This window comes from Sus scrofa, chromosome 1 (assembly GCF_000003025.6).
Source record: "Sus scrofa isolate TJ Tabasco breed Duroc chromosome 1, Sscrofa11.1, whole genome shotgun sequence".
In the NCBI taxonomy this organism is placed as follows: domain Eukaryota; kingdom Metazoa; phylum Chordata; class Mammalia; order Artiodactyla; family Suidae; genus Sus; species Sus scrofa.
Genome location: NC_010443.5, coordinates 254962314 through 254990115, shown reverse-complemented (window position 1 = coordinate 254990115; position 27802 = coordinate 254962314). Strand labels below are relative to the sequence as shown.

General features: G+C 51.5%; 1 protein-coding gene and 1 long non-coding RNA gene across 10 annotated transcripts in view; one reads left to right on the top strand and one right to left on the bottom strand.

Moving 5' to 3' along the window:
- The window catches only part of AKNA (AT-hook transcription factor), a 61580-nt gene that overhangs the window by 14338 nt on the left and 19440 nt on the right, over positions 1–27802 (top strand). For 8 of the 9 annotated variants that reach the window (XM_003480581.4, XM_005660367.3, XM_005660368.3 and 5 more), the window contains exons 2-13: positions 2352–2739; positions 5736–6802; positions 9400–9474; positions 15743–15899; positions 16622–16776; positions 19189–19248; positions 21786–21913; positions 22358–22565; positions 23818–23972; positions 24072–24251; positions 25684–25930; positions 26927–27033. In XM_003480581.4, the coding sequence (XP_003480629.1) occupies positions 2466–2739; positions 5736–6802; positions 9400–9474; positions 15743–15899; positions 16622–16776; positions 19189–19248; positions 21786–21913; positions 22358–22565; positions 23818–23972; positions 24072–24251; positions 25684–25930; positions 26927–27033 (2813 nt within the window). In that variant the 5' untranslated portion in view covers positions 2352–2465. Of the gene's footprint in view, positions 1–675; positions 1518–2351; positions 2740–5735; positions 6803–9399; positions 9475–15742; positions 15900–16621; positions 16777–19188; positions 19249–21785; positions 21914–22357; positions 22566–23817; positions 23973–24071; positions 24252–25683; positions 25931–26926; positions 27034–27802 lie in introns of those variants that run through there. The other variant, XM_013993784.2, reaches the window with a different exon arrangement.
- On the bottom strand, positions 22588–27159 carry LOC110256124. The gene is made up of 2 exons (XR_002337394.1): positions 26409–27159; positions 22588–24524 (listed from the first exon to the last, which is right to left on the bottom strand). It is a non-coding gene; the product is annotated as an uncharacterized LOC110256124 (long non-coding RNA).

Here is a 27802-nt window from a genome sequence, read left to right as displayed (position 1 = left end):
GCTTCGGGCCAGGCCCCTCCACTCTCTGGCCTCTGTTTTCCTACCTGTGGTGTGGGTCCTTTGTATGAGCTCCTTGGGTGGGATCCTGCCTCGCCTCTCAGCTTTGTGTTTCCAGGGTGCAGGGGAAGCGATAGCCATAGCTAAATAGAGGGTGAATAAATAAATAGAGGGTGAATAAGAAGGAGGGGGTAGGAGATGGGAGCAGGGGGAAGAGAAGGGAAGGAGGAGAGGATAGAAGGCGAGCAGGTGCAGGGGGAGCCCTTCTCCAGCCATCCTTGTTTATTTTATTTTATTTTATTTTATTTTATTTTATTTTTGTTTTGTTTTGTTTTGTGCGAGCAGGTGCAGGGGGAGCCCTTCTCCAGCCATCCTTGTTTATTTTATTTTATTTTATTTTATTTTATTTTATTTTGTTTTGTTTTGTTTTATTTTATTTTAATTTATTATTTTATTTTATTTTAAAATTACTCCATGAGTTTTCTTACATTTGCAGTTGTGCCATGACCGTCACAACCCAATTTTACAGCATTTCCATCCCGAACCCCCAGCCCATCCCCCACCCCCCATCCCCCACCCCCACCTGTCTCATTTGGAAACCATGAAGTCTGTGAGTCAGGATCTGTTATGCAAAGAAGTTCACTGTGTCCTTTTTTTAGATTCCACATGTAAGTGATAGCGTTACGATGTTGGTGTCTCACTGTCTGACTGACTTCACTTAGCGTGGTCATTTCTAGGTCCATCCATCACCAGCCATCCTTGCGCTGCCACAGGTCCCTCTGCAGCCAGCCTCTCCCTCTGGTTCATTCTCCCCAAGCAGCCAGAGAGAAACTTCTAACCACACCTGGGCGTCCTTTCCCCTGCGGGGATGGGCTTAAGCTCCTGAACAGGCTCCCCTGGGTCTGGCCGCCACCGCCCAATGCCCACCCTCTGTTATCAGAGCCCTAGCCCTGTCCCCAATGCCAAGGCCATCAGGAAACCACTTCCATGTCACCCCCTCCTGCCTCAAGGCCTTGGTACTTGATGGCTCCTCTGCCTAGAAGGCTCTCTTTGAAAAAAAAAAAATTGAGGGGAAATTTACATAAGGCAAAATTAACCATTTTAAAGTGAACAACTCAGTGGCATTTAGTCTATTTATAAAGTTGTGCAAGCACCACTTCTATCTAGTTCCAAAACATTTTCATCACCCCCAAAGGACACCTGAGCCCATTCAGCTGTCACTCCCATCTGCCTTCTCCCCCAGCTAAAGCGCTACTCGGCTTTCTCTATGCACTCACCTACTGGGGGTATTTCATAGCGATAGAATCGCACAATATGTGACCTTTGGGGTCTGTCTTCTTTCACTTAGCCCCGTGTGTCTGAGGTTCATCTTTGTAGCACGTGTCAGCGCTTCATGCCGATTTGTGGCTGGATGGTGGTCCACGGTGTGGCTGGACCACAATTCATGTGTCTGTTCATCCACGGATGGACATCCCAGTTATTGCCACCTTTTGGCGATTGCGAATAGTGCTGTTAGGAAGGTGAGCGTGCGTACATTCATTTGAGTACTTGTTTTCAATTATTTGGGGGTATTGGAATGCTCTTTTCATCATTCTCCCATTCATGATCTGAATTCTTGCTAGGGGGTGGGGTTGGGGGTGGGAAGTGATCTAGGAAGTTTCCCAGAGGATGTGGCCTCTAAAGATGCCCTATCCTGACTTCCTGGGCCTGCGGTGACCCCCAGGGCCCCTCTCTGTGCTTCCCCATTGCTCTCACTTTGATCTGTATTTGCTGGTTGTTTGTCTACTTCCTCCTGGGTCCTCGGCTCCCCCAGCGCCCATGTGTGGAGCCTGGCATGCAATCACAGACACTGGCCCTGATGGGACACCTGCTGTGTGCCCACTGCTGGGTTCCTTGTCCTGTAGCTCAGGTAATTTTACAAAACTCTTGAGGGAGAGAGGAATTAATACCCCAGTTTTACTGATGGAGAAATCCAAGGGGGGTGACTTGGTCAAAGTCACATAGCATCAAAGGGGTGGAGCTAGGAGCTGAGCCACTCTGACTCTGGTTCCTGCCGGCAATTTCTGCTGCTTTTTTTTTTTTTTTTCTTTTTTTCCTTTTTAGGGCCTCACCTACAGCATATGGAAGTTCCCAGCCTAGGGGTTGAATTGGAGCTGCAGCTGCCGGCCTATGCCACAGCTCATGGCAACGCTGCATCCTTCATCCACTGATTGAGGCCAGGGATGGAACCTGCATCCTCCTGGATACCAGTTGGATTCTTAACCTGCTGATCCACAACGGGAACTCTAATTCTGCTTCTGAAAAAAGGAGGGGACCCAAGGATTAATGCTCTCCCTTGATTGCGTCCCTGACAGGCCGCAGGCAGGATGGCTGGTGCTGAGAGGAGTCGGCAGGGACCCTGGTGCCCATAGGAGCAGCTCCATCTCCTGAAGATGAAGGGGCCCAGGTGAAGCACAGGCCAGGCCCCAATGGCCAGCTCCGGGATGGAGGTCCACTGGGCCGAGCCAGGCCTGGGGAAGGGGCCCCGGCGTCGGCGCTGGGCCTGGGCTGAAGAGGGAAAGGATGATAATGGGAGTGGCACCCACAGCTTGGGAGAAGAGGACCCCTGTCCCAGTGCTACCAGCCCTGAGCTCCTAGAGGACTTCTGCAGGGCCCAGCAGAGCCTGCAGCCACTGGCCTGGGGCCTGGACTCACAGCCTGATGGGCACCCAGATCCTGAATCAGAGGAGTCTGCAGAAGAGGGTGAGTGACTCCCCTACACCCCCACAGTGATGTCCTTTAAACCTTCTGGCAGGAGGCGGGAAGTCACCCAGGGGGTTTCAGAAATTCTTGAAGCTAAAAATCTATGAAGCCGACAATTTAAATTTTTTTAAAGATTTAAATCATATAAGCAATACTGTTCATGGCAGAAAACATAAAGCCAAAAGAGAAAAAACTCAAAATTACTCATCTTCCAGATAACCACTCCTTTCCATCAGCATCTGTCTAAATGTCATATGCACATGGAACAGTATTCTGCAAACTGTGTTGTAACCTGCTTTTCGGTAGCTTAATAGACATGAACACTTTCCCAGCTCATCAGATATTCTTCCACAAGTCCTTTCGAAGGCCTGCTTAGGAATTCCACATGTGAATGTTCTGTAATTTGTTGGGCCAGTCCTCTTACTGATGGGCATTTAGGTAGTTTCTAGCTTTCGGCTGTTATAAATAATGCAGAGGTATGTGATCAGGGTATCTTTGTACCCTTGATGTGACCAACCCTTAGTAATTTAAATTGCTTGCTCCAGGGGTCACGCCCATTTTCAAGATTTTTTAAAAATCTCAATTAGCAACAAGAATGATGGCTTCCCTTGTTTTCTAAAATAACTGTTTACTTTGCATCTAGGCCAACTGAGACTGAATTCCTGGCTTGGCTCAGCAAGTCCTTTCTCCTCTCTGAATCTTGCTTTCTCCATCTGTGAAATGGGAATCATGATACCACTGAGCTGGATTACAGAGTGCCTATTGCATTAGAATATGAATGAAACGCCCCTGTCTTAGGATTCTGGAATCAGGCCCCCATGGAGGGCAGAGAAACCATCAGGCTGGGAGGGGATTGTGCAGTACCCCAAGCTCCTCATGCCAGGTCTGCTTAAAGTGGGGTTTGCCCACAGCTACCCACTCAGTAGCCGTTTCCAAGCCCTCCCACAGGGAATGGTGCCTGGGATGCACTGGGATCAAGAGGCAGAGGCATTTTTTTCCTGAGGTCACATGGTAACCCCCTGCTGTGATGTGACAGCCACTGCCACATTCTGTGCCCTTACTATGTCCACAGGGTGCAAGCCTATCTCCTTCCTTCCTCACCACCTTCTGCCAGGTAGGAGAGACTAGCCTCCAGGTGGCAATTGCCAGAGAGGTCAGCTACTTGCCCAGTGAGGGATCAGAAGAGCCAGGGCTGCCTGTTTCCCAAGCCCGATCTCATCACCCTACTCTATGACCCCCCACAGCAGAGACTAACCAGCCTGCATGGCTGGGACCTTGCCTGCAAGTTCAGGACTACTCTGAACCATGGCATGATATTTGGCAAGTTATTTAACCTCTCTGGGTTTCAAGTTAGCCGCTATAGACAAGAGAGACTTGCTGAAGGAGATTTTTAAGGAGTTGAAAGGTGTAGACCTGCCAAGGCTCGGAGAAAGAGCATGGGGGAGCAAAGAGTGATAGAAAGGTTATGACAGAAGTGCATCTGACTGGAGCAGAGGGTCTCTGCTTGGTGGTACCCAGCCTGTACCTCATGAAACTGGATCTATGCCAGAGGCTGACACAGGGTCTAGGACAGAGCGGGTGATCCATAAACATGGACTGCATGGATGATGCATAGATAGATGGATGAATGGGTGAGCAGACAGGCAGAGAGATGGATGGTGGATGATTGGGTGAGTGGGTGATGGACAGATGAGTGAGTGATGGGGAGGTGAATGGATGGATTGACAAGTGGTAGATGGATGGATCCATAGATGAGTGGTTGGGTGGCTAAGTGGATGGATGGATGATTGAAAGGATGGATGGTTGGATCAATGGGTGAGTGGATGATGGATGAATGAGTGGGTAGATGGGTGAGTGGGTGGATGGGTGAGTGGGATGGTTAAGTGGGTATTTCTTGAGCACTAACTATGTAGTAATTACAACTTCCCATTTTCTGAGATCTTTGCACACCTTATTGTCTTTCTTCCCTCTCTTCCTTTTTTCCATTCAGTCAGTCCACACATATTGAGCATGTCCTCTGCAGATTCAATAATAAATAAAAACGGGGTATCCTTGCCCTCGTGGAGCTTACCGTGTAGTAGGGGAGGAAAATTTTAATGAAACAATCCCACAAATAAAGACCTCAGCAATAATAAGTATTTCAAAGCAGAGATACTGAGTCATATGAAAGTCGATAAAAGGGAGATTTTGACCCAAGTTAGGGAGATCAGAGAAGACTCCCTCAATGAGGTCAAGGTTGAGCTAATGTGTGAAGGACAAATAGGAGGGAGTGACAAAGAGGCACAGGGAGGGAGACAGGAGCCTGGAGGAGTGGGCAGCGTGTACAGAGGCCCTGTAGCAGGAGTGACTGTGGCGTGGCTGGAGCAGCGAGAAACGGAGGGAGACCGTGGAAAGAGGTGGATCAGGAGAGCTAACCGTGGTGGAGGCAGGGACCTTAGGACTCTGTTAGAGGTTCAGCTCTCTTTGTGGAACAGTAGGGAAATGTTGATGAGTTTTCAGGTGGAGGATAAGAATGAGGGTTGGGATAATTAGGTGGCTACTGCAGTGGTCCGAGCAATTTAGCCTTTTGGCTTGGTCAAAGCTGGGAGTGAGCAGTAGGTGAGTTTGACTCTAGAGCAGTGGGGGAGTTTGAGAGCATCTTAGGAAGATCATGCCAGACCAGGTGACAGACTGGATTGTGGGGGTTAGGGGGAGAGAGGACAAAAACGCCTCCCAGGTTTCTGGCTCCTGCAATTGGATGGGATGCTGTTTCCATCTGCTGAGGTAGGAAATACTAGGGGGACAACCAGGTCTTAGGGTTGAGTTTGGAGGACCTTTGAGGAGAGAGGAGGTGTTAGGTAAGTACTGGCCATATGGGGGGAAGGGGTGGTGGGATCAGTGAACTTCTTGCCGTCACCAAGTGAGGAGGAAATGAAAGCCTGGAGAGGTGAAGTGACCTAGGTATGTGACAGTGAGTCCAGACCTGCTGTATGCTAAGCAATGGCCTGTCTTCCCAGAGTCCGAAGCAGAGGATGTGGACAGCCCAGAAAGTTCCAACGTGCCTCTCAGCTGGCTCCCTCAGCAGGATCCTCAAGTGGACATGACTGAAGAGGAGGCAGATGAGGCCCCGGGAGGTCCTGAGGTCCAGGAAGCTGAAGAGAGCCCCCCGAGGTTGGGGTATGAGACTGATCTCAGCCCCGGGGGCAATGGGAACACCAGCTCCACGGCTCTGGGGTGGGATCAGCCCACAGGCTGGGTGGCTTCTGATAAACAAGCCAGTGAAGACAAACTTCCAGAACATTCTGAGGTCAACCCAACTATTGACTTCAGCCCTGCAAGGTCCTGGAGCAGTGGAACCGTGAGCCTCAACCACCCCAGTGACAGCCTTGATTCCACCTGGGAAGGGGACGCTGATGTCCCCCAGCCCCCTGCCCTGGCAGAAACGTCACCGCAGAGCCCCAGCCACCATCTCCTGAACCCAAGCGACAGAACTGGAGGAAGCGTTGCTCTGGCAACCCCCACAGAATTCCAGGAGTCCTCCGCGCCTCCAGCCCAGAGCCTCCAGTGTCCCGCTGATAGATGGAGGGGAGAAACTACCAGCCTCCCCTGCCCTCAGCCTGGGGACCAGGCCTGGAAGCGGACCCGGATATCACCTAAGCCGCTGCCTTCTCGATTCACCGGCTCCATCAGCCCCCAGAGCTCCTCGCCTCGGCCAGCTCGGCAGGGCAGGCCGCCGCCCAGGCCGGGAGCCACTCTGGCTGGCCACTCATCTTCTGATGCCCCCAAGTACGGCCGGGGGCGGCTGAACTACCCACTCCCTGACTTCTCCAAGGTGGGACCCCGAGTGAAGTTCCCCAAAGATGAGACCTACCGCCCCCCCAAGGCCAGGAGCCACAGCAGGCTACCTGAGGGCCCGGCCAGGCCGCTGATCTTCAAGTCACCTGCCGAGATTGTGCGGGAGGTGCTGTTGAGCAGCGGAGAAGTCAGCCCCAGAAAGGACCTACCTCCTACCCACCCCATCACCAAGGTACCCCAGGAATTTCAGACACCTGAACAAGCCACCAAGCTGGTCCATCAGCTCCAGGTAAGCCTGACTCATTTCTGCACCAAGGCACTTGTTGGTCTGGGTCGGAGGCTGGTGTGGGGGATGGAGGGGGAGGGGGGGTCTTGGGGTTGGGCCAGGAGCCCCCCATGCCAGTGAAGGGATGGTTGTACCCCAAGCCATGAAGAGAGTCCCAAGGCCTGGACTCCAAAAGAGCAGTGATGGCACTTATGCTGCAAGGAGAAGCTGTTTTTATTTGTTTTTAACTTCTGCTGTGAAAAATTCACAACATATGCAAGAGAAAAAATAGCATAGTGAACCCTCATTTACAGTCACCCGGGCCCTGGCAGCCTTCTTCATCTATGGCCTCACCTCCTCCCCCACTCACCCTACTGGCGTATTTTGAAGCAAATTTCAGCCATCAAATCATTTTAGCTCAAAATATTTTCGTGTGTTTGCCTAAAGATAAGAACTGTCTCTTAAAAATAGCCACACTGACCTAGGAGAACAGACTCGAGGTTGCCAAGGGGGAGGGGGAGGGAGTGGGATGGACTGGGAGTGTGGGGTTGATGCTTGCAAACTCTTGCCTTTGGAGTGGATAAGCAATGAGATCCTGCTCTATTGCCCTGGGAACTAGTCACTTGTGATGGAGCATGACAGAGGATAATGTGGGAAAAAGAATGTGTGTGTGTGTGTGTGTGTGTGTGTGTGTGTGTGTGAGACTGGGTCACTTTGCTGTACAGTAGAAAATTGATAGACCATGTAAACCAACTATAATGGAAAAAATAAAAATCATTAAAAAAGAAAATAGCCATACGGAGACTTCCCTTGTGGCACAGAGGGTTAAGGATCCAGCACTGTCACCGCAGCAACCTTGGGTGGCTGCTGTGGTGTGGGTTTGATCTCTGGCCCAGGAACTTCTACATGATGCCCCCAACCAAAAAAGAAAAAAAAAAATAGCCATACCATCAGCATACCTCGAACTGAACGTCATTTCCTTAATATTATCCAAGTATAATATCATCCGATGTCCAGTTAGGGTTCACCTCTCCCCCTTTGTCTCATAAATGGCTATTTTTTTTCAGTCTGTTTGGATCAGGATGAAAATATGGCTCAGATATTGTATGTAGTTGATGTGCCTTTTAAGTTTCTCCTAACCGCCTCCCGCCTACCTTTTTTGTTTTTCCGCATTTTTTCCCCCAAATCTCTTTCTTTGTAATTTATTTGTTAAGGAAGCCAGTTCTGTCCTGCAGAGTCTCCCCCATTCTGGGGTTTGCTGATGTACCTTCCCATAGCTCTTCGTATGTCCCCTTGTGTTGGTTTTTTTGTGGGGGGTTGTTTGTTTATTTAAAGTATAGTTGATTTAGTGTTGCGCCAATGTTCCATTGTGTTTTGCCCAGTTAGAGCCAGGGGTTTTTTCAGGTTGTACTCCTCTGTTTACTTCTCCAAATCTGAACTCCGTGCAGATAGGGATTTTTTTTTGGCAAGAGCCCATCAAAGGTGATGGCTTCAGGAAGCACAGGCTGCTTGCCAGTCTCTCATTTGGGATGTTAGTAGCCACTGATGGTCATTGCCTTGACCCAGGGCTTTCACTGGGGGGTGACAAAGTGGTAATATCCTAACGCGGTCACTCCTTCTGCATTTATTTGCTGGAAATCTTCTATGGAGTAAAACTTTCCCTCCTCAACTATTTGATTACCAAGGTCTCGTTCACATGTGAAAGATGGGAGAAACGCTTGAGTCTGTCCTTTTTTTCTTTCGTCTTTTTGCCTTTTCTAGGGCTGCTCCTGTGGCATGTGGAGGTTCCTAGGCTAGGGGTCGAATCGGAGCTGTAGCTGCCGGCCTTCACCAGAGCCACAGCAACGCGGGATCAGAGTCGCATCTTCGACCTACACCACAGCTCACGGCAACGCCGGATCCTTAACCCACTGAGCAGGGCCAGGGACCGAACCCGCAACCTCATGGTTCCTAGTCAGATTCGTTAACCACTGAGCCATGATGGGAACTCCTTGAGTCTGTCCTTCTAATTACCGGTTTTCAGAACAATGTGTCAGTTCCCTAGCTTCCTTCAAAGACCACCAGTTGACACTTGTTTTTGCTTTTCCCCAGTAATGACTTGTTTTAAGAAGCTCTTCAGTTTGTTTATGGCACGTAGTGACTCTGAGTAAATACAGTGGTGATTTTCAAATCTCCGAGTTTTCTACCAACGGACCCTTAGATGATTCATTCGATCAGCCATTAAAAAAGACTTTTTAAGCCCTTAGTACTTAACTCCTGGGAGTGGAGCAGCGAGGCAGACAGCTGTGGGCAGGGAATTCAAACAAATAAGCAAGTAGCGAGGGTCCTCTGTGCCGGGGTTACGCATCCAGGTAAACCCACCCAGAGGTCCCCATCCCTGACTTCCTGTCATCAGGGGTGTCGAAGGGAGGGTGGATGAGTTGTCCTGCCTCCTTTGATGCTCCAGAATGTGGCCACGGGGGTCTCTATTGCACATGAACCTGAAAGGGCCTGTTGAACTACCACCCCTGAGCTCTTTCACTCCAAGGAGCCCAGAGGCCCTCTTATGGGGGGCGGGTTCCTTGTGAGGGGTCTCACAGAGGGGCCCGATGCATGACCTCATTGCCCTGCCTCTCCCTCAGGAGGACTACCACAAGCTGCTCACCAAGTACGCCGAGGCCGAGAACACCATTGACCAGCTGCGCTTCGGGGCCAAGGTACTGGGCTGGATGGGGCGGGAATGTGGGCCCGGGCCCCCCACTCCCGAGAGGACACTTTCCCAGAGTCTAGAAAAGCCTCCTGCCTTCAGAGACCCTGGGGACAGGGGTACCTGGAGTCTAGAAAAGCCTCCTGCCTCCAGAGACCCTGGGGACAGGGGTACCTGGTCCTCCCTTGTTCTTCCGCAAGGTCTCTCTGTGACCTGGGGCAGTGGCCTTGCCCTCTCCTTGAATCCTAGGAATCTGGGGCACCCAGGAATTTCACCAGAAACTCTGTCCTTCTAGATGAGCTCTGGAGTATGACCACCGGGGCCTGACTCCCAGCTCCATTACTGACCAGCTGTGTGACCTTAAGGAAGTTACTTGGCATCTCTGAGCCCCAAGGGAGTAGGGCAGAATTTTTGCTCAGCCGATCCTTCTCAGATCATGCCTTTGCCTTTCTCCTTCCCCACCACCTCACCTGCAGCCTCTCCCTCCACTGAATTCCTAGTGTGTTTTTTGGGGGGTGGGTTGTGGAGGGGGAAATCTACCACCACCACCACCATCGTAACCCACCCCACACCCACCCTGTCCTGCCCAGCCCCCACCCTGTCTCGGGGAGCCTGTGAATTCTGCCCCTGGGACCTTCCCTTTTCTGGGGTGAGGCAGGAAGTGGGACTTGTCTCAGCCCCTCTGGCTTCCTGTTTCCGCCTCCCCAGCCTCTTGCCCCATTTGGCAGCAGTTGGTGGGGGTGGGGGAGCTGGGGTGCTGACATGCAGGCCCTCCCCCTCTAGTGCCTTCTCTGGGGTGGGGGGCCACTCGGGCTGCCCCGCCCGCTCCAGGACCCCACCCTCCGCCAGGGTGCTGCTTTGCCCTGCCTGGTGGGGCTCCTTCCGTGAAGTGACACAGCCATGATGAGAAAACGAAGGAGCCCTGTTCTAGGAGCAGGACCTCTGCACCCCCATACCTGCCTCCTGACACAGGCAGGTCCTTTCCAGCCTGGCCTCTTTGGGCACCACAGTAAAATGGGTTAACAGGACCTCCTGGGAGCCAGCGGGTTCCCTTCACCCCAGGTCTTGCTTCTTCCAGCTCCCTGAGCCAGATTCAGGGGCAAAAGGGGCAGAGGGTGTAGGGGGGGCCACTGAGGGGCCCTGGTGAGAAATCCTCTGTGGGAAAACATGTTCTCATGGCTGCAGGTGCCTAGAAGGTCCAGGGAGAAAGACCTGGTCATCGGGTCCAAGTCCTCAGCTCCTGCATATCACAGATTGGAGAATTGGGACCCCAGGATGAGTAGAGGTTACCAGAGGTCAAGGTCAGGGGCAGAGGCTTGGGAGTATCTCCTCCCTCCCTGCTTTCCTTCCTTTCTCTTTACTCATTTAAGGGAATGAGTCCGTGTGGGAAGGAAGCACCTAGGAGTTAGGGAATCGTCTTATGATTAATAATGTTAGTATGAAGGTGTTCACTGGGTGCCCATGTGTGCCCGGCACAGTGCCCGCACAGGCAGGGAGACACAAGGGGAGCATAGCCATGTGCCTCGTCTCCTGGACGCTCCCCTGACTCAGTGGGGACTCACACCCCTGCGGGGGTGGGGGCGGAGTAGGAGGGGCTGAGTGCTTCAGCCCCAGCTCATCCAGTCTTGCTTTCTGGAAAATCGACTCCTTAGCCTGAGGGGTCTGCTCATGAGAAGGGTGAACACAGGTCAGCTGGACTCTTCTGGAAGCAGGATGATCCTCCTCCAGCCCCAGGGAGCAGTACAGGCCTGGCTGAGCAGGGAGGGTGTGGAGCCTTGAGTGGGGAGGTGACTAGCCTGGTCCCACAGAGCCAGGTTGTGGGGGGTGGGGGATGGGAGTTGCTGGGGGTGCTGAGATTCCAGCTGGGCTTCACCCCTGTGTCCAGAGCCCTGTGGCCTCTTAACACCCCCACCCCTGGCCCCCGCCACCCCTGGGAGGCTCTGGAGACCCTAGAGCGGCTTCCTGCTCAGAACCCTTGCCAGGGGGGCCAGTTCCCTTACTACCCCCTCAGGCTGAGGGGGCTGGAGTGACCCCCCCAACCCCAGTGGGTTGGACCCACTAGGCAGGAGATGTGGCCCTGGACACCCAGGCCAAGCCTGGCAGTAGGGGGCAGCAATGGGTAGGGACCTGGGGAAGGAGACTGGCATTTGTGGAGCAGTAAAAAGGTGCCAGGCCTCAGGCAGAGTGCCCTGCCAGAGCCACCTCATTTGATCCGCTTGCAAGAGGGAACAGGCTCAGCCAGGTAGAGCCATTTGCTCAACATCCCACGGCTGGAAAGGGATTACAAACGAGGGATTAAACCTATGTTTGCCTGATTCCAGCATGGGCACTGAGTGAGCCAGCCATGGCCTTGGCGATGGGTATGTGGCAGAGGCGTAGGGACAAGGGAGAATGATGATGTTACAATGATAATTAGCAGTGGTAACAAGGGATGTTACCTGACCCCTGTCCTGAGTAATTTACTGTTGGGGAAACTGAGGCACAGAGATTAATTTGCCCAAAAATCACTCAACGAACAGGGAGCCCACAGCCCTTTTTTTTTTTTTTTAGGCTTGCCAGTTTATTTATTTATTTTTTTAGGTTAGCAGAGCCAGACTAGATGATCATGGGTTTTGCCACTGGCGACACTGACCAGAGAATATCATGGCCTGGCCTGGGGGCACCACTGGATACGGTCTGGCGTGGGGGACAGGGAGCCAGGACTGGTCAGAGGTCACTGCCCAGTGACCAGCTTAGCTCCAGAGTTTATGGGATGTCCTGCATTCGTGGCCCTCTTGCCACCTCCCTTCAGCTGCTGTCCCTCCACTCAGCTGCAGGGGGCTCTGGAGGGGCTGAGGAGGCCAGAAATTACCCTAGAAAAAAATTGGGGGTGAGGGGTGGGGATGACATAAAACTGCCTTTCCTGGTTTTTTGGAGGTTTTTTTGGCTTGTTTTTTGTTTTTTTTAGGGCCACACCCACAGCATATGGAAGTTCCCAGGCTAGGGGTCTAATTGGAGCTGTAGCTGCTGGTCTCCACCACAGCCACAGCAACACGGGATCCAAGCTGTATCTGTGACAGACACCACAGCTCATGGCAACACCGGATCCTTAACCCACTGAGCGAGGCCAGGGATCCGAACCTGCGTCCTCATGGTTCCTAGTCAAGGTTCATTACCACTGAGCCAAATGGGAACTCCAAAACCGCCTTTCCAAAAGTGTGTGTTCTGATGGTCACTTGTTGGTCCAGACGCCCCTGGCGGAGGTGGGGGTGGGTTGGAAAAGTGGGGGGCGGTGAGGGGGGTGGAGGAGATTGGGGGTAAGGCGGAGGGAGGCTTGTGTGTTCAGAGGAGTCGGAGAAACATTTCCTATTCTCTCCACTCCCTCCACTGCCCGCCCCATTCATAAAGCCCATTAGCATGTTAAAGGCTGTGAGAAACCCATCTGTGCGGAGAACAGTCAGTTATTTAACCCAATGTTTCCCACACTCATTGGTCCATCCTTCACTGCTTAACCCCCCTGAGGAGCCAATCCAGCCTCAGGGATTGGCTGGTTTAAATGAGGTCCCTGTGGTGGGTTCCACCTGTGTCCAGAGGCAGGTCCAGGAAGGACGGACCTGAGCCGCTCAGCAATGGCCCACACTCACCCCCAGCTTCCTGCTTCCCAGGCTTCTGCACAGGCCTTTGGTCCCAGTGCAGAAACAGAGGTGCTGAGAGCTGCTTGTTCCTGTTGCTTCCCCAGGCCCCAAGTCCTATTGGGCCTTTGGTAGGCAGGTCTGAGGGGATGGGGGAGGGCAGGCAGGCTGGGGCTCCCCCAGATTTGGGTCACCTTGGGAGGATCGGTGCTGGTGGACAAGTCCCCACAGGCAGGCCTGAGCAGATGGCCAAGGGGATTATTAAAATCCAGCTTTGTTCTCATCAGAGGCTGGGCCTGAAAGAGGGGGAGGCAGCGGGGGCCAAGTCATGGCTGGGCCATTGTCCCTCCCTTTGGAGTAGGTTTTTCTGCCACAACCGAGACGTGAAGAGCAGCTTAAGCAGGGAGAGGCTGCCTGCCTGTGCGCCTAGGGGCTCACCCTGAACTGCCCACTCCTGACCTTAGAGTAGCAGAGGACAGTACGATAAGCTGCCCGATGTCATGAGCACTGAGGGGGACACCGAAGTACCACAGGAGAGTAGTTTTTTTAGGGACCTGCCTCCATGATGGCCACATAATGACAGTGGTGATAATGGTGATGACGGTGATGCTGATGCTGCGGATGCTGATGCTGATTCTGATGGTGAAGATGATGGTGGTGGTGATGATGCTGATGATGATGGTGGTAGTGGTGGTGGTGATAATGGTGATAATGGGGATGGTGTTGATGCTGATGCTGATGGTGAAGATGACGGTGTTGGTGATGCTGATGGTGGTGGTGATGATGGTGATGCTGATGGTGAAGATAATGGTGATAATGGGGATGGTGGTGATGCTGATTTTGGTGGTGGTGGTGGTGATGGTAATGATGACAGTATTCTTGATGATGGATGTGACCGTGGTGGCTGCTGCTTATTGAGCACTCACTTTGTGCACAGACAGGTTAGTTCAGTCAGCTGCTCTAGGACTCAAAGGAGGGCAGTGGTAGAGCCTCGATGTGACCCCAGAGCTCACACGCTAAGCCAGGGACCAGGAAACTTTCTCTTTAGAGGGCCAGAGAGTGAATATTTTCAGCTTTGTGGGCCATACATTCTCCGTGGTAACAACTCATCTCTGCCTTTGTAGCATGAAGCAACCACAGACAATACATAAGCAAGTGAGCATGGGAGTTCCTGTCATGGCTCAGTGGTTAACAACCTGACTAGTATCCACAAGGACAAGGGTTCGATCCCTGACCTCGCTCAGTGGGTTAAGGATCTGGGGTTGCCATGAGCTGTAGTGTAGGTTGCAGATGTGGCTCAGATCCTGGGTGGCTGTGGCGTAGGCCGGTGGCTACAGCTCTGATGCAACCCCTAGCCTGGGAACCTACATATGCCAAGGGTGATGCCCTAGTAAGACAAAAGGAAAAAAAAAAAAGTGAGCATGGCTGTGTTCACTAAAACCTTGGCCACAAAAACAGACCATAGTTGGCCAGACCATAGTTTAAACCACAGTATTGCCTGTGGGTCTTTAACTTCAGCTGGTCTTCCTAGGCCATCTGCCTGTCTCTACTTCTCTCCACACACTGGCCTGTTTACCATATGAAATCCATCCTCGCATGATGGAGCTGTGCTATAACCGAGAGGGAACTCCTTCACTTGTTGGTTTACGCAGGCGTTCAAACAGCCACTGATTGCTGTTATTATCAATAGAACAATAATGATCGGAAATGTTTTTATTAATAACAGTAGCAGGGTGTTCTCTGGTGGCCTAACTGGTTGAGGCTCCTGTGTTCTCACTGCGTGCTCTGGTTGCTGCTGTGTGACATAGGTGTGATCCCCGGCCCAGGAATTCCCACATACTGCCTGTGTGACAAAAAAGAAAAAAAAAGTACAAAAAATAAAATAATAAAAAACAAGAGAGAGCCTGAAATACACGTTGCAACTCTCATTTAAAAAAAAAATAATGGTGTTCCGGTTGTGGCACAGTGGAAACGAATCTGACTAGGAACCATGAGGTTGAGGGTTCAATCTCTGGCCTTACTCAGTGGGTTAAGGATCCGGCGTTGCCGTGAGCTGTGGTGTAGATCGCAGACGTGGCTCGGATCTGGTGTTGCTGTGGCTCTGGTGTAGGCCGGCAGCCATAGCTCCAATGGACCCCTAGCCTGGGAACCTCCATATGCTGCGGGTGTGGCCCTAAAAAGCAAAAATAAATAAACAAATAAATAACTATAGTAATTATTATATTATTGTAATATAATTACACTTGCTCTATGTTAAATATTATATTTTAATACTACTATGACTGTATCATAAATTATTTTATCAAATATTATTATGGAAAACCACAGACTTTGGGGTGAGAACAGGGTTATAATCACAGCCCAAGGATTTTGCAGCTGGAGGTTTTGAGCGACGTAACTTGACCTCTCCCAGTCTCAGTTTCCTCTTCTGTAAAATGGGCCTGTGGCATTTCCCTCTCAGGGCTGCCAAGAGAATGAAAAGATATGTAAGCCCTTGGCCTGGTGTTTGGCCCCCACCCAAAGGTTCTACTTAAAGGTAATATTTATTATTTCAAGGCATGTTTGTTGCATGCCTGAGTGACGGCATGAATGAAAGTAAGGTCTTTTGAGTGAGTTTGCCATGCCTTGACTCTGACTTGACTCTGCCATGCCTCCCCTCTCCAACAGGTCAACCTGTACTCGGACCCGCCCCAGCCCAGCCGCAACATCCACACGGGGACGGTGCCCCAGGCCACCAAGGTCTTGTCCTTCACCATCCCACAGCCCCGCTCTGTGGAGCGGTGGCCGGGCCCCGCCGAGGGCCTGCAGGCCTCTGAGGCTCCAGGTGAGTCTGGGAGCCGAGATATGGCTGGAGGGAGGGCCCCTCTGTCTGTGAGTCTGCTCTGGGGACACTTGGTTCACCCTGGGGTGGCGCTGGCTTCAGGCCCGGAGAGGGAGGGAGGCGAGGCCTCTCTCTGGGGCTTTGATTTGAAGAGGTCAAATGGACGTGTGGCAAATGTCGGCTTTGAGCCCGAGCAAATTGGGTGAAGCCCTTGTTCTGCCACTTAGCAGCTGGGGGATCTTGAACCAGCTGTGTGCCAAAGAGCCTTGTCACTGCAGAGCCCACATGCGGGCCAGGCCCTGCTCCAAGCCTTTGCCCCAGGTGATCCCAGTGAATCACCACATTGACCTGGTGAGGTGCCCCCTGGTGTTACCCCACTGACAGTAACGGAGACCAGGGCTCGGAGAGGTCAGGACATGGGGAAGGTCACGCTGCTGCAGGGGAGAACCCGCATTTGACTCCGCATCGTTCTGAGTTAGCGCCCACACTAGGGACTGGGGACCCAGAGGCCTGGCTTGGCTCTAGCTGTGCCGAGGGCAGATCCAGGCTTTGTTCTCGCCTATAAATGGGAACAGTGGCCCCGGCCACGTCCTCAGGCCGATGTGAAGATGGGGAAAGCGTCCGCTGGCTGCGCTGTCTCTTTGGTGCTTTTGAGGTGCAGCATCCGTCTCTCAGCCCCAGGAAGGACCATTCGGGCCCTAACATTTAGTGGTTCTGTATTCCAGGGTGGCCGTCAACTGGAGGAGACCTGAGCCCCTCCTCCCCCGCCAGCGTGGCGGCGCTAGGCCGGCTTCCAGAGAACTCGAGCATCGCCCCAGACCCCCCCTCAGCAGAGTGGGCCCAGGACCTGGCTTCTCAGGCCGGCCGGTTCCTGGCCAAGGTGAGTGGGTCCCCGGCTTTGCCACAGGAGACAGAACTCACCTGGCCAACGCAGAGCCTCTGTCTGCAGAGGCTTACTGTTCCCTTCCCTGCTGGAATTAACTCAGAAGCAACAGCCCCGCACCCCCACCCCCACCCCCACCCTGATTTTAGAGTCACTGGGTTCCCCGTGCCAGGCTTCACTCCCTATTTGGCATCATCTCTCATCAAACTCCAGTTGTGCTTGAAAGTATCTCTCGGTTCACTCCTGGGAGGGGACTTTGCAGCTTTTCCAGGATTCTGGAAGGAAGGGGATTTAAAGCTCCACTCTGCCTTTTCCTCTTTCGGATCCATCACCCACCTCCTTAGTCCTTTCATTACAGAAATCAATTCTCAGTCGCTGCTCAAGGGACCTTTATATTTTCAGTTATGAACTGTTTGCAAGTCTATTTATAACTATACCTTGGCTTCATTCCAAAAGCGCTTTAAAGCAGCTTCCGAACCACATTCTGAAAACGGAAGTGAGGCCACGGGGGCAAAGGGGAAGTAAGGGTAGGAAAAAAATGAACTTAGTGAGATGTGAATAAACAAACAATATCACCATTGGACCCTGAACCTTTATCAGATCGATGTTTGGCTTTGAGCTTCCTAGCTGTCATTGCAAAAAGGGAAACGCAATAGTTACATCACCATGTCCGTACAACAAACTCAGAGAAACACCACCATTCCTTTTTCTTTTCTTTCCTTCCTTCCTCCTTTCCTTCCTTTCTTTTTTCTTTCCTCTTTCTTTCTTTCTTTCTTTCACAGCTTTATTGAGATACAATTCACATAACATGCAATCCAGTCATTTAAAGTTACTGCTTCAGTGGCTTCTACTCTACTCAGGGCTGCACAACCGTCGCCATAATCAAAGTTGGAACATTTTCCTCATCCACTAAGAAACTCCATGTCCATTAAGCAGACACTCCCCCTTCCCTGTCCCTATACCCCAGCTCCTGGCAGCTGCTCATCTCCTTTTTGTCTGTTTGGATTTACCTATTTTGGATATTTCCGACAAATGGATTCATGTAGTAGCTGTCCTTTTATGTCTGGCTTCTTTCACTCAGCATGATGTTTTCAAGGCTCACCCAGGTTGTTGGAACTGTGCTCCTTTTTATCACCACCATTCGAGGTCCAGTAACTGGAGAGATGTTTACTGCACACATGTGCATTTATAGAAATGGTCCCATAAGTGTGTACCTTGACTTTTTTCATGCCCCCAAATGTGAGTATCACCCAATACTCCTCCCCAGAACCAATTAATATTTTAGTGTCTTGCATCCTTCTGGAGATAGTTTATTACGTGTAAGCTACTGTATCTGCATTTTTTTCCTTTTTTGTTCTCTGTATTTTATACAGATGATAGCATACCCTACACACTGTCCTGAACCTTGATTTGACACTGAAAATTAGGTCTTGGTGGCAATTATATGTGAGAATGAACACATGTCTTCATCTTTTTTTTTTTTAACATTTAGTCTCTGGTTCAAGACCCCATAAGTAATTGGTTTATGTCATTACAGCTTATAAGTAGTATTTAAAAATTTCTTTATTATAGTTGATTTACGATGTTCTGTCAGTTTCTGCTGTATAGTAAAGTAACTCAGTTATACATATATACACACACATATATATGTATGTGTATATATATATATATATATATATATATATTTCTCATATTATCTTCCATCATGTTCTATCACAAGTGATTGGATATAGTTCCCTGTGCTCTACAGCAGGCCCTCATTGTCTAGTCATTCTAAATGTGATAGTTTGCGTCTACTAACCCCAAACTCCCAGTCCGTCCCACCCCTCCCCCTCCCCCTTGGCAACCACAAGTCTCTCTCCATGTCTGTGAGTTTGTTTCTGCTCTTTAGATAGGTTTGTCCGTGCCATATTTTAGATTCCACATATAAGTAATGTCATATGGTATTTGTCTTTTTCTGACTTACTTCGCTTAGTATGAGACTCTCTAGTTCCATCCATGTTGCTGCAAATGGCATTATTTTGTTCTTTTTTGTCATACCTTCCTCTCCTTAATGGCTGCATACTATTCCATGGACGGCATTTAGATTGTTGCCTATTGCCCCACCACCACCATGCTGCAGTAAATCTCTTGCCTCATTGGTTTCCTGCACGTGAACCAGTATGATTTGCTGTCGATAAACTCCTGGGGGTTCCACTTTGATTTTTTTCCCATGGCTGCCGGGGCGCAGGCCATGGTAGAGTCAATTTCTGGTGCCTGCCTGATTGTGCTTGTCAGAAAACCCACATCCCGAGGCAGGCCCAGCTCTCTGCACCAAAGCATGACCGTGGCTAAATGTGGGAGTCTGCAGGACTCAGCTTCCAGAGTCTGGATTAATGGAGTGTATTTCCCTCCCCTCCTGATGCCCAGGTGGAGGTCTTTGCAGAACTGATACAAGCAGGACGGCTGACCCCCGGAGACCAACGCAAGGTACTGCCCACTTCAGGAGCTGCCAGACAGCTGTTCTGTACCCTTAGCGCAGTCTCGGAAGCCTCACTTGCTGCAGGACAGCCTGGACCGGACGATCCCAGACACAGCGACTCCTTTGAGAACAAACAGCCCCTGCTTAGCTTTCCATAATAGTGATCGTTACATCACAATAGTCACCGCTTATTAAGCAATGATGGTGGGGTGCCAGGCACTGCACACGTTCTTTCATTTTATCTTCATAAAAACACAGCAGGGCAATCACAGTCATCATCCCCATTTAATTGGGATGAACTGAAGCCCAGAGAGGCAACTTGAAGGCCACACAGCCAGGAGGTGGCACAGCCCAGACTCAGGTCTGTCTAATTCCCAAGTCCAGGGTCAGAATCACTGCCCTGCACAGCCTCCCACCAATTATCGTGCCTGTCAGCAACCGGGAAAAAACTTTTTCTTTAAATTTTTATTTATTAGAAAAATAATTGCTACAATTTGAAAACCAGGGGAAAAAGGGAGAGAGATCCCTAAGCTAACCATTATTGGCTTCTTTCTAGACTTTGGTATTTCTAGATAATGTAGTCACATATAGAGTTAAATTTTTGCTGCTTTGGCCAGGGTTCCAGGAAGGGGCAGATGGAGCTCTCAAAGCTGTGGGTGTAGGAGTTCCTGTTGTGGCTCAGCAGTAACGAACTGACTAGTATCCATGAGGAGGTGGGTTCAATACCTGGCCTCGATCAGTGGATTAAGGATCCGGGGTTGCTATGAGCTGTGGGGTAGGTCACAGATGCAGCTCGGATCCCACGTTGCTGTGGTGGCTGTGGCGTAGGCTGGCAGCTGCAGCTCTGATTCAACCCCTAGCCTGGGAACCTCCATATGCATCCGGTCCAGCCTTAAAAAAAAAAAAAAAAGCAAGCTACGAGTGTAGGGATCAGTGAAGGGGCTGTTAACAGAGGGGTGTGCAGCCTCAGGGGCTCAACAAGGGCCGGGATGCCCAGCAACTAGCACCTGTTGGAGCTGTTCCCTCCCAGATCTATCTGCTCCCACCATGTGGCCTCTAATAGATGCCTCCTGCTCATGCTCAGACAGATCCCAGGGGAAGCCAGCAGGTAGGGAGTCCAGCTGGTGCTGGAGAGCAAGGTGGGGAGAGGAGCTGAGGGAGGGCTGGGAGGGGGCAAATGCAACACACTTGGTTTGATATTTTCACTATAACAGTGTGACTGACTACTCACTGTATTATATAGATGTTACATAGTTCTCTAATTACGAAATGGGGGATATGGATTATATTATCTCATTGAGTAGACAGGTGATCAAGGACCTTGAAAATCAAAACCATTCTTTTTCTCTCCCTCTCTCCTAATTCTCCCATGTCCAGGGAGGTTGAGAGCCATTGGAAGACCAAGCTTGACTTGGGGCTGGACTCTAGGTTGTCCTTGGCTTTAGTCTGTCATCAGCATAGACTGAGTGGAATAGGGTGATAATAAGCTAGGGCTAATGCTTTTCATTTTAGCCTGTAATTTTAGCCACGAGTTAGCTACTATCACATTTACTGAAGGAGCCTAGCGGAATTGTTAGGACCCTGAGTTCTGGAGCTAGAGGGCCTGGGTTCAGATCCTGACTCTACAGTTTGCTCACTCACTGTGTGACCTTCACCAATTTAAGTCACCTCTCTGTGCCTCAGTTTCCTCCTCTTTAAATGAAGACAATAGGCGGTTCCCATCATGGCTCAGTGGGTTAAGAACCTGACTAGTATCCATGAGGATGCAGGTTCAATCCCTGGCCTTGCTCAGTGGGTTAAGGATCCGGCGTTTCCATGAGCTGTGGTGTAGGTCACAGACAGGGCTCAGATCCCTCATCACTGTGGCTGGGGCATAGGCCGGCAGCTGCAGTTCCAATCCGACCCCTAGCCCAGGAACTTCCATATGCTGCACGTGCAGCCCTAAAAAGAAAAAAGAAAAAAAAATGGAGAATATCAATAACCCTCTCATTAGGGTTATGTTGAAGACTAAGTGAATAATGCCCAGCGCTTTAGCACAGAGCCTCAGTGTTCAGTAAATGTTATCATTATCAATAATAAGATGGCGATGCTAATACCATCTGTCGTGATCATTTGTAAGGATTTGAGAAAAGAATAACTAATGTTCCAAAATCCACAGTTTTGAGAATCCAGAATGAGGACCCATGGCCTGTCAAGTATCAGGTCCTCACGGGCACCTGTGAGAGCCTATCCGACACCATGCCAGCCATGGAACATCAGAGTCCTCGCAGGTCTGCCCAGTAAGGACTGGGACCCTTTGGGGCTGGTCCAAGGCTCTACGCTGTGTTTCCGCTGTGCCAGTCTGATGGCAGAGAGCTCGGTCAGGGCAGGCGGTCTCCGGAGGGTTACCAACTTCAGCCTTCTAGGGCCTTGGGGGCCTAGAGGCCTCCGCAGACCCAGGGTGACCCCATGCCCGCCCCCCATGAGCTGTCCCGTCCACTGTGTCTGCAAGGATGGAGCCCATGGGGGCTGGGCACTCAGGTCTTCCTGGCCTGTCTGGTTTCAGGGCTTCCAGCGGCTAAAGACTGCTCACGTGGCCCTGGAGGAGGAGTACCTGAAGGCCTGCAGGGAGCAGCACCTGGCTGAGCAGCTTGCCGGCTCCAAGGGGACACCCAGGAAATTTGATCCCGACAGGTACATACTGGGGAGGGAAGCCAGAGGACAGATGGGGCAGGCCCCGGGATCCCTCAGGAGGGGCACACTTTAACTTCATACCCTAGGGGAACAGGGGCACATCCTATCCTAATTAGCACCTTGTCCAGATGGCGGACACTTGAAGGCTGAGATGTGTGCCCTTTTGGACTCACTGCAGTGAGAAATGACCTTGGAGATGAGTTGAAGAAGCGGGAGACTGAGGATGGAGGGGAAGGGGTTTACGTAAGGTCCCACAGCCAGTTGGTGGCAGAGGGGGACTCAGGCGGAGGCCTCCTGATTCCTGGTGGAGTCCACTTTCATCCTGTTGATTTCGTTCTCCACATCATCGAAATGAGGACGTCAGACGGGTCCTTCCTGAGCATCAGTGGGGCCTCTGCTCTGAAGCACAGCCTCCCAGACCTGCCTGCCGTTTCCTCGTTCCAGGGAGCTGGAGGCAGAGATATTCCAGCTGGGCATTCGCCTGGATGAGCTGAAGGACTACATGGACCAGAGGCAGCAGGAGCCTGAGCCAGGCGGGTCAGACGTGGCTCAAGACAGCCCCCCAGCCATGCCCTCCCCCCACCAGCCAACGGACCTGCCCTCTCCTTTGGAACAAGCCCCCACACCAGCCCTCCAGACCCTCTGCCCCGAGGTACCTCTTTGCCCAACCATACTGGACTCTTCCTTCATTTATTATTTTTTCCGTTAATGGACTTCTTCACAATGTATTTGTGAAGTTTGTACCATACGCCAAGATTCATGACCCCTGGTGGGAATTCAGTGGAAAACAAAGAACTAGGTGGCCTCTGCCCTCATGAAGTTTTCTGTCTAGTTGAACGAGTTACAGTTACTTAACTATCACTTGGATCAGTGCTCTGAAGGAGAATTGTGGGATTCTATGAGAGTAGATAACAGGATAATAGATCTGAGTTTAGAGGGACAGAGAAACTTTCCTTGAGGAAGTTATGTTTAACTGAGATCTGAGGATGAGTAGGATTTATCAGCTACAGAAGAGAAAAAGCCATCTGGCAGGAAAAACAGCCTGTGCAAAGGCCCTGCGGTTAGAGTAGCGACAGTGAGGGGAGATGGTTGTCTAAGAGATAAGGCTGGAAAGGCAGGCAGGGGCCCCCGATGTAGGGCTTGTGTGTCACATCAAGAGGACGTTCTTAAGCTCTGCTGGGTTTTTTTTTTAGCAGGGAACAATACAAGAAGATTTGCAGGTAGGTCAGAGGCGGGGAGGTGCCAGGGCAATGGACTTGAGAGAGGTGTAGAAGGTACATTTGATTGGACTCGGAGTGAATGTGGGAGCAAAGGAGCCAAGGATGACCTCCAGGCTTCTAGCGCATGGTCATGGGTGGTTTGGGGACTATTCACAGAAACGAGGACACTGGACAAGGGCAGTACATGGAAGGGGCCTTGGAGCCTTCTCTCCAGCCCACATCACAGTCCCAAGAGAGACAATCCGTCATGTCAAGTGCATCACTTTGAGAGGCTCTCCTACTCCCACAGTGAAGTTGTTTTGAGAAGCCAGGTGTCCATATTGGAATGGGAATCATGGTCTGAATCTTGGCTCCGCCCCTCACTTCCTTGTGACTTTAGGCAAATCCTTTGAGCCTCAGTTACCCATCCATAAAATGGGTTGTAATAACCGTATGTGCTGGTGGGATTGCTGTGAGGTCTGTACAGTGCCTGGCACATAGTAGGGGCTCAACCAACAGCAACCAGTATTGAAGGGGGCATGATCCCGTCCCTGCCTTTCGTACACACATAAAACGGTGATGGGTTAGTGCGTCTAACCTTTTTCCTCCTCTTCAGCCCCCGCATGAGCCCAGCATGAGGTAGGTCCTTAAAAGTGGTGCTTTGGTATCTGCCGAATCTCTGCCCCTCTTCCTTTCCGGCCTCAGCTCAACACCAGCAGCCTTGAGCCCCACCCATTGCATGTGAACTTGGATCTGAGCGCTACCAGCAATGAGGTAGAGGACAGGCCGCTGGGCCTCCCCGCCCCACTCAGACACAAGGAGCTGCAGGTGGAAGAGGATGTCCACGGCCTCCTAGAGCGGTAAGCACCCACCAGGAGCGAGGCCAGGGTGACGGCCCCGCGGCTGGATCCTGCTGGCCCTGCTGGACAGAGGTCACGCTCTTCTGTGTTCTTCTGCAGGTACCTCAGTGTGAAGCCCCTCCCAGAAGCCATGAGGATGGAGGAGGAGGAAGGGGAGGGGCAGGGCCACACCCTGCAAGTCGACGGGCAGGCTCCAGCTCCAGGAAGATCGGCCACCAGGCTCCCCACCAGGCAGCTCCTGGCGATGCAGGCTGAGAGGGGTCACAGGCCCCCCCTCGAGTACGTCAGCCAGCCTCCCCCACTGGTCCCAGAGCAACTCAGACACCACAGGGGTGGGAATTGTCACGGTGAGCTAGGCAGTGCTTTACAGTTTCAGATATGCCCTCGATGGCACTTGAAATGACTTGGGGTGCTATGGGACGGGATTTCTGGCAGAACAGATGTGGTATTAAGTGACGTTACTCTCCTCAGTCTCACGCTTTCCGTGCACATCAGGGAGAATGTCTCAGGGCTATTAGGGCTATTTTGTCTTCAGTGCCTCTCTTGCTCTTCCTTTAAAAAGAGAGAAAGAGGAGTTCCCGTTGTGGCACAGCGGAAACGAATCTGACTAGGAACCATGAGATTGAGGGTTCAATGCCTGGCCTCACTCAGTGAGTTAAGGATCTGGTGTTGCTGTGGCTGTGGCGTAGGCTGGCAGCTGCAGCTCCTATTCGACCCCTAGCCTGGGAACCTCCATATGCCGCAGGTACGGTCCTAAAAAGACAAAAGAAAAAAAAAAGAGAGAGAGAGAGAGAGAGAGATGGGTGTTCCCTGGTAGCCTAGGGATTTGGTGAAGGATTTGGCATTGTCACTGCTATGGCTCAGATTTGATCCCTGGCCTGGGAACTGCCACATGTTTTGGGAGAGAAAACAAGCAGACCTCAGGCCCAGAGCTAAAGCAGGCAACAATCAGATTATAATAATATTGCTTACATTAATAGATAACCATAATTTTGATTATAATAATATTGTTTATATTATAATAATATTGTTTTCATGTTTCTTGTATTTATTTCCAAAGAGTTTCTATTCGTAACACGAAATACTGGCTGGCTTTCTATTTATAATAGTGACATAAAGTCTTTTTGAGTAGGTTTGAGGTTGATGGGAATGGCTAGAATAGGAAAGTGGAAAACAAATTCTAGAAGCCCAGGAAAGATTGTTATAGTGCATTTTAGCACTGTTTTCCCTGTGGTGTGTTGGTGGGTTTTGGTGGCATTCCCATTTTATAGTTGAGAAAATTGAGCTTCATGGAGTTCCCCTTTTTGGTTCAGTGGTAATGAACCCAATTAGTATCCATCAGGATTCAGGTTCGATCCCTGGCCTTGCTCAGTGAATTAAGAATACAGAATTGCCACAAGAAATGGTTTAGGTCATGGATGTGGCTTGGATCAGTGTTGCTGTGGCTGTGGTGTAGGCTGGCTCCCCTTCCACCTCTAGCCTGGGAACGTCCATCTGTCTCAGGTGCAGCTCTAAAAGAAAAAAAGAAAAGTGAGGTTCAGAGAGGGGAGGTGGTTTGCCCAAGATCACACAGCATGAAGGTGGCAAAACCAGGGTGGACATGCAGGAGTGCTAGACTCAGAGTTTGTCCCCTGGCCTGTGTGGCTTCTGGGGCCTGGCTGCCCAGCCCAAGCCAGGGCTCAGGGTCGGCACGCCTCTCCTTCCCTGCCAGGGAGACCGGGGAGCAGATGACGTCAGTGAAGCCAGCAGACTCCCAAGCATCCATGGCCAGAGAGGGGCACCTGCGGGGCCTGGGCAAAGCCGGGGTGGCTCCTCCAGGCCCAAGAAGACCCCCCCACCCTCAGGGCACCAAGTCTGCAGCGTCCCACCAAAGCAGTTTGACCAGCCTAGAGGGAAGTGGCATCTCTGAACGCCTTCCACAGAAGTCTCTGTGCCAAGCTGGCAGGCCCGCCCTGGAGGTGAGTGTCCATGTGGGGCGGGGCTCAGAGCCTCCAGGCCATTCTCTGCATCTTCTGGAGCTTTCTGCCTCAGGCCTTTGCTCAGAATGCCTGCTGTTTCTGCCTCAGCCAGTCATCAACCTGCCCAGCATTCAGGGTTATGTCCAGTGCCACCCCGGTCCCTCTGCTAGGAGCCCCGGTTTCTCTTCTGAGAGCTTGTAGCCCATTGCCCGTATCTTTCTGAGCCTGCTTCGTGCCGCTGGGGGTGGGGAGAGGGTCCTTGACTCCATGCCTTTTATGCCATGAGAAGAGCAACTTTTAAACCATTGCAGAAGTCACAAGTTACTGTGGAAACGTGACTTGTGCAATGGATCCTCCCATAGAGTAACACATGTGTATGCACGTGGCCGAGCGTGCATGTGTGCACCCCCCCAAACACACCCCACAATAGTCCCGATTGAACCCATAGTAAGGAATCTGCACTTGACCATGAACTTACCAGGGTCAGCCATCTGTGTCACTCTGTGGGTGATCTTTCTGCCTGGCATTAGACGCAGAGGTCTAATGCGAGGAGGTGTGCATGTTTGATTAATTTTATTTTCCCAGTTCATTGGGCCTGGGCATGTCTGCTGCCAGGTAGGACCACGGCGTTCCCGGCCCAGGCCTGGACATGAGAATGCCATTCTCGCCGTGGGACTGCTTTCTCCTTCTCTTTCTATTCCTCGGCTCAGGAAATCTGCGACGATATCTCTCCCACGGGCCCTGGCTCCCACTCCTCAGGGCAGCGGCATTTGCTCAGGGTCCTCTCAGGGTGTGGAGTTCCCGCTGTTGGCCTGGTGCTCGTGCTGGGTCCCGAGCGCCTGCGGACCCTCACACCCTGGGCCAGGCTGTTGGGAGCCAGGCCAGCCTCCCTGCCTGTGAGCCTCTGGAATGTGAGGCCCAGGCCAGGACTCGGAAGGATTTCCCAGTGTGCCTCGGGCACATTCCTCTGACTTAAAGGGACACTGCCTCTTTCAGGAGCCCTGGATGGCATCCCCCGAGACAGACAGTGGCTTTGTGGGCTCAGAAACCAGCAGAGTGTCGCCCCTCGCTCAGACCCCAGAGCACCGGCTCACCCAGATCAGGTATCCTGGGGACCCCACCATTGTCCCATCAGCGTCGCATACCTGGGATAGCCTGGGAGTCAAAGTGTCTGTGAGCCCAGGACAGGGACAGATGGCCTGGGCATTCTCAGAGTCTGCACGTTATCTCCCCAACGATGGTTCTTTGCCCTCATCTTACTGATGGGGGGGAAACGAGGCTCAGAGAGGGAAGGTGACTGGCCCAGCGTCACTCAGATGATTATTGACAGACTAGGAAATAAATATTTGTTGAGCAAATGGATGATGAAATGGTGACTGAGTAGATCTATGGGGAGAGTGGCGTGAGGTGAGCAGAAGGCAAGGATAAAGGGCAGTAGAGTGGCTGCCTGGGAGGGGACTGGGCTGAAACCCAAAGGGAGAGGGTGGAGGGACAGAGCCACCATGTAGAGCGACAGCCTCCGAAGCAGGATGCAAGCCCCTCCGGCTGCCCTCAAGGGTGCATGGGAAGAAAGGATTATAAGTTCTGTTTCTGGAGTTCCTATTGTAGCTCCGAGGGTTAAGGGCCCGACATTGTCTCTGTGAGGATACGGGTTCAATCCCTGGCCTTGCTCAGTGGGTTAAGGATTCCACGTTGCCACAAGCTGTGGTGTAGGTCACAGATGTGGCTCAGATCCCACGTTGCTGTGGCTGTGGTGTAGGCCGGCAGCTGTAGTTCTGATTCAGTCCCTAGCCTGGGAACCTCCATAGGCCTCAGACAGGGTTGTAAAAAGATAAACATGTTCTGTGTCTTTGCATATTAGCTAAAAACTAG